Genomic DNA, 9,319 nt, shown 5'->3' on the forward strand with positions numbered 1-9,319 from the left:
ACCTTGGCAATCACCTTGAGCAGTAAGATATAAATAACTCCCACAAGTTTAGCATTCCAATTATGCAACACTAGGTATAAATGGGTTAACAATCATTCCCCACTTCTCCCTCCCCACTGGCAACTATTAGTCTGCTTTCTCTATATCTAGATTTAGGCATTTCATATAAATGGGATCATATAACATGTGGCCTTTTGTGTCTGGCTTCTTTTACTTGGCATAACATTTTCAAGGTTCCTCCATGTTGTAGCATGTATCCATACTGGATTCCTTTTTGTTGCCAAATAATATCCCATTGAATGGATATACCTCATATTTTGTTTATTCATTCATTAGTTGATAGACATTTGAGTTATTTTCACTTTTTGGTTATCAGCAATGCTGCTCTGACCATTTGAATACAAGTTTTTGGGTGGATATATGTTTTCAATTCTCTTGGGCATATACCTCAAAATAGAATTAATGACTTATATAGTAATTCCATGTTTAACTCTTTGAGGAACTGACAGACTTTTCTACAGCACCTGTATCATTTTACTTTCCCACCAGCAACATAGGAAGCTTCCCATTTTTCCACATCCTCACCCACTCTTGTTATTTTCCATGTTGTTGTGTTTTATAGCCATCCTAATGGGTGTGAAATAGTATCTCATTGTGGTTTTGGTTTGTATTTCCCTAATGACAAGGATGTTGAGAATCTTTTCATGTGCTTATTAACAATTTTTATATCTTTAGAGAAGTGTCTATTCAGATCCTTTGCCTACTTTTTAATTGGGTTGTCTTTTTATTGTTAGCTATAATAGTTCTTTATATATTCTGGATACTAGTTTCTTATTCATATATTACTTGCTCCCATTATATAGGTTGTCTCTTCACTCTACTGATAAGTCCTTTGAAGTATAAAAGTTTTTCATTTTGATGAAGTCCAATTTATTTTATCTTTGATTGATTGTGTTTTTGGTGTCATATCTGAGAAACCACTGACCAATCAAAGGTTGTGAAGATTTACAGCTATAGTTTCTTCTCAGAATTTTGTGGTTTTAGCTCTTTCATTTCAGTTTCTGATCCTTTTTGAGTTAATTTTTGTTATTTGTGAGGTACAGCTCCAACTTCATTCTTTTGCTTGTGGGTATCCAATTGTCCCAGCACTCTTTTTTGAAAAGACTATTCTTGGCCAGGTGCAGTGGCTCACGCCTGTAATCCCAGCACTTTGGGAGGCTGAGATGGGCGGATCACGAGGTCAGAAGATCAAGACCATCCTGGCTAACACGGTGAAACCCCATCTCTACTGAAAATACAAAACATTAACCGGGCATGGTGGTGGGCGCCTGTAGTCCCAGCTACTCGGGAGGCTGAGGCCAGAGAATGGCATGAACCCGGGAGGTGGAGCTTGCAGTGAGCCCAGACCTCGCCACTGCACTCCAGCCTGGGCTACAGAGCGTGACTCCGTCTCAAAAAAAAAAAAAAGAAAGAAAGAAAAGAAAAGACTATTCTTTCCTTACTGAATCTTTTGGCATTTTTGCCAAAAATCAATTGGCCATGTATTTAAGGATTTCATTCTAGACTCTCAATTCTATTCCACTTATCTATATGTCTATCCTTATGCTAGTACTACATAATCTTGTTTACTGTAGCTCTGTGGTGAGTTTTGAAGTTAGAAAATGTGAGTACTCAAACATGGTTCTTTTTCAAGATTGTTTAGGTGTTTTGGGCCCCTTGCATTTCCATATGAATTTCAGCTTTTCCATTTCTGCAAAAGCAGCAGCTGGGATTTTGATAGGGATTGCACTGAATCTGTAGACTCATTTGTAGAGCATTGCCATCTTACAATATGAATTCATCTAATCCACGAACATGGGATGTCTTTTCACTTCTTTCATTTCTTTCATTGATGTTTTGTAATTTTCAGTGTATAGGTTTTGCACTTCTTTGGTTAGATTTATTCATAAGAATTTTTATATTTTTAATGCTATTGTAAATGGCATTTTCTTAATCTCATTTTCAGATTGTTTGTTGTTACTATATAGAAATACAACTGATGGCCGGGAACAATGGCTTACGCCTCCCAACACTTTGGGAGGCCAAGGCGGGTGGATCACTTGAGGTCAGGAGTTCAAGACCAGCCTGACCAACATGGTGAAACCCTGTCTCTACTAAAAATACAAAATTAGGCAGGCTTGGTGGCAAGCGCCTGTAATCCCAGCTACTCAAAAGACTGAGGCAGGAGAATCACTTGAACCCAGCAGGCAGAGGCTGCAGTGACCGGGGATCGTGCCATTGCACTCCAGCCTGGGCAACAAGAGCAAAACTCTGTCTCAAAAAAAAAAAAAGAAAAAAGAAAGAAATACAATTGATGTTTGTGTATTAATCTTATATCCTGAAATTTTGCTGAGTTTATTAGCTCTAATGCTTTTTCTCTTTTTGCTGATTCTATAGGATTTTCTATGTATAGGATTGTATCTCCTATGATTAGAGACAGTTTTACTTCCACCTTTCCAATTTGGATTTTTTTCTTTCCTAATTTCTCTGACTAGAACTTTCAACCAACTAAACTAACCAGCCAACAACCTAGAACTTTCAATAGGATGTTGAGTAGTAGTGTAGAAAGTGAGCATCCTTGTCTTATTCCTGATCTTAGGAGAAAAGCTTTCAGTAAAGACTGAATATACACCATTTAGTATAATGTTAGCTGTGGGCTTTCTATATACCCTTCAACATGTTAGTGTTTTTATTATGAAAAGATATTAGATTTTATCAATTGCATTTTCTGCATTTATTGAGATGATCGTGTGGGTTTTGGCCTCTGTTCTATTAGTATGGTATATCACATTGACAGGTTTTTGTGTGTTGAATCAACCTTGCATTCCTGGAACAAATTCCACTTAATCATGGTGTTAAAAATCAATTGATTTTCAATCATGGTGTATAATCCCTTTTATATGTTGCTGGATTTGGTTTGTGAGTTGCTGAGGATTTTTACATCTGTGTTCATAAGGGATATTGGTCTATAGTTTTCTTTTAATGTCTTTGGTTTGGTATCAGGGTAATACTGGCCTCATAGAATGAGTTGGGAAGTATTTCTTATTCAATTTTTTTGGAAAAGCTTGGAAAGAATTGGTGTTAATTCTTTTTTGAACATTTGATAGAATTTACCAGTGAAAATGCGGTTTTGGGCTTTTCTTTGTAGAAAGTTTTTTCATTACTAATTCAGTCTTTTTGTTTGTTCCAGATCTGTTCATATTTTCTATTTCTTCTTGGGTTCATTTCAGTAGTTTGTTTCTAGGAATCTGTCTATTTCATCAAGATTATCTAATATATCGGTATACAGTTATTCATAGTATTCCCTTATACAGTAATCCTTCTTATTCCTATAAGATCAGTAGTAATGCCCCTTCTTATATTCCTGATTTTGGTAATTTGAGTATTCTCTTTTATTCTACCCCCCCCAACACACACACACCCAGTCACTTTAGTTCAAAGTTTACTAATTTTATTGGTTTGTAGTCAACGTTTTTTATCTTAGCATTGCATGGTTCTTCTCACTGCCTTTGTGACTTATTTATTGACTACAGTATAGTAATCCTGTAGCCACTTGGCTTAGGAAAGCATAGGACCTGAGCCATTTGCCCATTCTCAAATTTCAGACTGCCCCTCTGTCTAATTTTGTCATCTGTAAAATTAGAGATTAAATGAGATCTACCATGCACAGTCAAGCTTCAAGTGGTGGGCAGGTGACTGGGTTCCCTCAGTAGCTGAATGAGCCTCTCCTGGAACCCATCCTCATAAAACAGGAGCTCAAAATTGGAGCCCAGTAAATTTCTGCACGCTTATCAGGAGCACCTCACCCCAGGACCGAGCACACAGTGAGTTCTCAGATGCTCCCCATAAACACAAAAAAAGCAGCTCATGGGACAGCTGCATTTTTTTTCTCTTCTGTAAGCCTGTAAAAGTTTAATTTGGTTAGTTGTGAGAACCAAAGAAAGATTCTTTCCTTCCAAAATTATGGGTTATTTTCTTTCCTTATTTCAAAAGCAGTATGTGAGCATTTCATGGGAAAAAAATGAAAACTAAGCCCAAAAACCAGAACACCCACAATTGTATCTGTCCAGAGATAAGCAATGGTGACCCTTGGCTTGGGGAATATAAGGAGAAGTCACTTTCAGAATACCGTTCTCTAGATTCTCCTACCCAGACCTCTGGAAAAGGTAGTTGTTCATCTTGTATTTGGGGACACTTTACCCAGAAACAAAGGACATTCATCCTGGAGTGTTGGTTTCCCACCCTGCTGAACATTGGAACTCCTCATGGAGCTTTTTAAAAATACACATTCCCGGCTGGGTGCAGTGGCTCACACCTGTAATCCCAGCACTTTGGGAGGCCAAGGTGGGTGAATCACGAAGTCAGGAGTTCGAGACCAGCCTGGCCAACATGGTGAAACCCTGTCTCTACTAAAAATACAAAAAATTAGCTGGACGTAGTGTCGGGTGCCAGTAATCCCAGCTACTCGTGAGGCTGAGGCAGGAGAATCGCTTGAACCTAGGAGGCGGAAGTTACAGTGAGCAGAGATCGTGCCATTGCACTCCAGCCTGGATGACGGAGTGAGACTCTGTCTCAAAAATAAATAAATAAATAAATAAACAAACAAACACAGTCCCAGAGAGCGCCTCAGATCCATTTAATCAGTCTCTGGAGGTGGGGCGCAGGCAGCTGTGATTGGAAGCAGCCTGGTGGGGAGAGGGATGACTCTAGAGTGACTTGCAGATGAGGATACCTAGTCCCAAGCTGGCTGAGGGGCCCAGATAGATCTCCAACTGGGGACGTGACCTCTGAACTCCCAGAGGAAAATTCTTACTTTCCCTACTAAGCCAGGACTGTCTGGTCCCATGCAGTTTGCCTGGTAATCCCAGGTCTGAGAGTCCTCGGGGCTGGCTGATTCTGAGCAAAGATCATATGGTGTTGGCCTAGTGTCCCCAGGGAAGTGTACCAAGGTCACAGTGTGTCAGCACTGATGTTTGGAGGGATTCCAAGAGTCCCAGTAACTACACAACTGGATCCATCTTTTCAACACACACATTATTCCAAACCTACACTTTTTTTTTTTTTCCCCAGACGGAGTCTTGCTCTGTCACCCAAGCTGGAGTGCAGTAGCGCAATCTTGGCTCACTGCAAGCTCTGCCTCCCGGGTTCACGCCATTCTCCTGCCTCAGCCTCCCAAGTAGCTGGGACTACAAGAGCCCGCCACCATGCCCGGCTAATTCTGTGTATTTTTAGTAGAGTCAGGGTTTCACTGTGTTAGTCAGGATGGTCTCGATCTGCTGACCTCGTGATCCGCCTGCCTCGGCCCCCCAAAGTGCTGGGATTACAGGCGTGAGCCACCATGCCCGGCTGCGAACCTATACATGTTATCTTTTAAAACACTCACAGGAGAAACCATTTCAATAGAAGTTTCCTGTCATTTTTATATCATAAGCACTAAAGGTAACAAACTCTAGTTATTCATGTTGTTTTGTCTCTGTCTATATTTTTCATTTCCAAAAGTACACTAGTGCCTTGATATTTTTCTCAGAAAATCACACTCTTCCTCTTCTCCTTTTTCCTTTAGAGACATGAATCAGGTTCTCGATGCCTATGAAAATAAGAAGCCGTTTTATCTGTACACGGGCCGGGGCCCCTCTTCTGAAGCCATGCATGTGGGTCACCTCATTCCATTTATTTTCACAAAGTAAGTATTGGATCTTATGGCTTTTCTTACTCTCTTAGTGAATTGAGAATGTTGCTTATAAACCATGTTTAGAACTGACAAGATCATGCTAGTTCATTTGCTGAGCAACCAAGATACCAAGAGTTGGCACTTTTTTGGCTTCCATTCACTTTGTTCCTGGGCTCACTTTAGAGGACCATGGAATGATGGGGAGAGTGAAGCTTTGGAGTCAGCCAGGCCTGCTCCTCTTCTCATCCTGCTCCCTGTCTGCATGGCTACGGGCCGGCTACTTCTCTGAGCCTGAGTTTCCACATCTGCAAGATGAGAGTGAAGATACCTACCTCATAAAACTGTTGTAAGGCTTCAAAACAAAGTGTGTAGAGCAGCTAACACAGAGCATACAGGGCCATCTTGGTCAATAAGTGGTAGTAGACCTTATCATTATCCATAGTCAAATTCATATCATGATTCAAATTGTGATTTTGTAGGCAAGGAAGTTTTAACATACATTGTAAGTAGGAACTGTGTTTTCAGATGGCATTCCTCCACAGGGGAGATGAGACGTTAGCTTTCTTCCCCTGTGTTTCTTTAGGTGGCTCCAGGATGTGTTTAACGTGCCCTTGGTCATCCAGATGACAGATGACGAGAAGTATCTGTGGAAGGACCTGACCCTGGACCAGGCCTATGGCTATGCTGTGGAGAATGCCAAGGACATCATTGCCTGTGGCTTTGACATCAACAAGACTTTCATATTCTCTGACCTGGACTACATGGGGTAAGGAGAAAACGTCTGGCTGCCTTTTCAATATGTAGAGGTGGATGTCAAGTTGTCATGACCACAGCTAAATTCAAAACACCTGAAATGGTCTTAAGACCTGGTAAATGTTCTTCTTCCTTTATTAAATGCTATGAGTGGCCAGGCATGGTGGCTCATGCCTGTAATCCCAGCACTTTGGGAGGCCAAGGTGGGCGGATCACAAGGTCAGGAGTTCGAGACCAGCCTGACCAACATGGTGAAACCCCATCTCTATTAAAAATACAAAAATTAGTCAAGTAGTGGCACGCACCTGTCACCCCAGCTACTCAGGAGGCTGAAGCAGGAGAATCGCTTGAACCCGGGAGGTGGAGGTTACAGTGAGCCGAGATCGCACCATTGCACTCCAGCCTGGGTGACAGAGCGAGACCCCGTCTCGAAAAGGAAAAAAAAAGCTATGAGCTGGTTTATTGGTTTTATTTGCCAATAATTTTGAAAGTGAAAAGCTGTGTATATAAATAGAAAGGATTAAGTGATATCAGTATCTTAAAGACTCAATTATTCCCTCCATAATTACATTTACAGTAATTTAAAATATGGGCTCAGGCACAGCATGATGGCATCTCAGATTTTCATCCTCAGTTGTGCCAGGAAGTCCTGCCTTGCCATTTCTCACCAAGGATAGTCAGTCTTCCAGAGTTATGTCTTCCTCCTTTTCAACGCACCTTTTCCTCACAGAGAAAAGACTCAGTGGTTACACAGTTCCCTCAGTCTAGTTCTTTTAATCAGCCATTTAATAAACCAAAATACTTCATTCTGAAAATCCTTCAAGTTTCATCCCAAATGAATACCAAGAAATATGTTAGAAAGATAAGACTTTGGTCAACCATTACAAGAAGGATGCTATCTAGCTCAACAAATATTTCTTGAGCATCTAAGTTGTGGTACTCCCTTAAGGCAAGATACTCTCCTAAGTCATGGTACTCCCCTAAGGCGTGGTACTCCCCTAAGCTGTGGTACTCCCCTAGGGCATGGTACTCCCCTAAGGCAAGGTACTCCACTCCCCTAAGATGTGTTACTCCTCCCCTAAGGTGATTCCCCAGGAGGAGTGGGTTCATTGCTGTGCTCCTGCAGCCCAGGTTGGGCTCTGAGCAGGCCCTCCCATGTTAGCTCACCATCAGAGAGCAGGCCGAGGCAGGATAAGAGGGATACTAGAGGGGCAGGTGAGCAGTGAGCACAGGCGGACTTGCTTAGAGCCACATCCCCAGGACGTTCCCTTTTATAATACCTTAAAATTGAGTAGTGACAGCCAGGCGCGGTGGCTCACGCCTGTAATCCCAGCACTTTGGGAGGCTGAGGTGGGTGGATCACAAGGTCAGGGGATCGAGACCATCCTGACTAACACGGTGAAACCCTATCTCTACTAAAAATGCAAAAATTAGCCAGTTGTGGTGGCACGCTCCTGCAGTCACAGCTACTTGGGAGGCTGAGGCAGAAGAATCGCTTGAACCTGGGAGACGGAGGTTGCAGTGTGCTGAGATCATGCCACTGCATTCCAGCCTGGGCGACAGTGAGACTCCATCTCAAAAAAAACAAGAAAACAAAACTGGGTAGAGGTTTTATATCCATTGAGAGCAATGTATGCCCTGATAGGAAATCTTGCCCTTCTATCAGCCAGTAAAACTGTTAGCTTTCTAATTTTACCTGTTAGTATTTTTTTTGTTTTTTTTGTTTTTTTTTTGAGATGGAGTCTCACTCTGTCACCCAAGCTGGAGTGCAGTGGCATGATCACAGCTCACTGCCAGCTCCGCCTCTCAGGTTCACACCACTCTCCTGCCTCAGCCTCCCAAGTAGCTGGGACTACAGGTGCCCGCCACCACGCCCGGCTAGTTTTTTGTATTTTTAGTAGAGACGGGGTTTCACTGTGTTAGCCAAGATGGTCTTGATCTCCTGACCTTGTGATCCACCCACCTTGGCCTCCCAAAGTGCTGGGATTTCAGGCGTGAACCACCGTGCCCGGCACCTATTAGATCTTTTAAAATTACTTCTCTTTGTTCAACCATGTGAGCATGGAGGCCCTGTGGCATCCTTGAAGGAAGGGAAATAGAGATCCAGATCCTGGCACCTGGGTTTAGTGGCTGCGTGTCATAGCAGCCATGTCCGTGAAATGGGATCAAACAAGAACATAGATGTTGTCATTAGTATAATTTTTTTTTTTTTTTCTTTTGGTTTTTTTTTGTTTTTTTTGTTTTTTTTGAGACAGAGTCTCACTCACGGGTTTTGCCATGCTGGCCAGGCTGGTCTCGAATTCCTGACCTCAAGTGATCCCCCAGCCTCGGCCTCCCAAAGTGCTGGGATTACAGGTGTGAGCCACTGTGCCCAGCTGTATTAGTATAATTTTCATGTCACTTTATTTCCTTATTCTCACCCCATTCCATACAATGATTCAACTGATTGAACCTCGGCAGAGACAACCTTGAGTTCTGCTTCTCCCTTTCCAATCAGGCAATGCTGTTGGCATTGCCCAGTAGCTGCTATCCTCTTCCCACACCACCGCTGCCCCCACCAGCCACTGATCTCCCTAAAACTCGGAGCTAATCTCATCTTCCACTTGCGGGTCTTTCCTGGTTCTCCTCCTTAGATGACAGTGAGAATTCTCACCTTTCGCTTAGCACACGAGCCCTTTCGTGATTGGCCCTGTGTTCCTCTCCAGCGTCACTGCTACCTCCAGTTCAGTGGAACAGCTTGCAGTTCCACATCCCTCTCCTTTGTACGTGCTCTGTGCTGCCCAGAATTCCCACCCACTCTCCTGACCCTGCCACCCCAGCTTAGCTAATTCTTACACTTTCTTTTTTTTTTTTTTT

At 42.5% G+C, this 9,319-nt stretch overlaps 1 protein-coding gene across 6 annotated transcripts in view; it reads left to right on the top strand.

The window, feature by feature from the left end:
- WARS (tryptophanyl-tRNA synthetase) overlaps positions 1-9,319 on the top strand; it is a 47,800-nt gene that overhangs the window by 22,453 nt on the left and 16,028 nt on the right. For all 6 annotated transcript variants that reach the window (XM_011991631.1, XM_011991634.1, XM_011991629.1 and 3 more), the window contains 2 exons: positions 5,603-5,722; positions 6,294-6,476. In XM_011991631.1, the coding sequence (XP_011847021.1) occupies positions 5,603-5,722; positions 6,294-6,476 (303 nt within the window). The remainder of the gene's footprint in view (positions 1-5,602; positions 5,723-6,293; positions 6,477-9,319) is intronic.

The sequence above is a fragment of the Mandrillus leucophaeus genome, unplaced genomic scaffold (assembly GCF_000951045.1).
Source record: "Mandrillus leucophaeus isolate KB7577 unplaced genomic scaffold, Mleu.le_1.0 Scaffold4, whole genome shotgun sequence".
NCBI lineage: Eukaryota > Metazoa > Chordata > Mammalia > Primates > Cercopithecidae > Mandrillus > Mandrillus leucophaeus.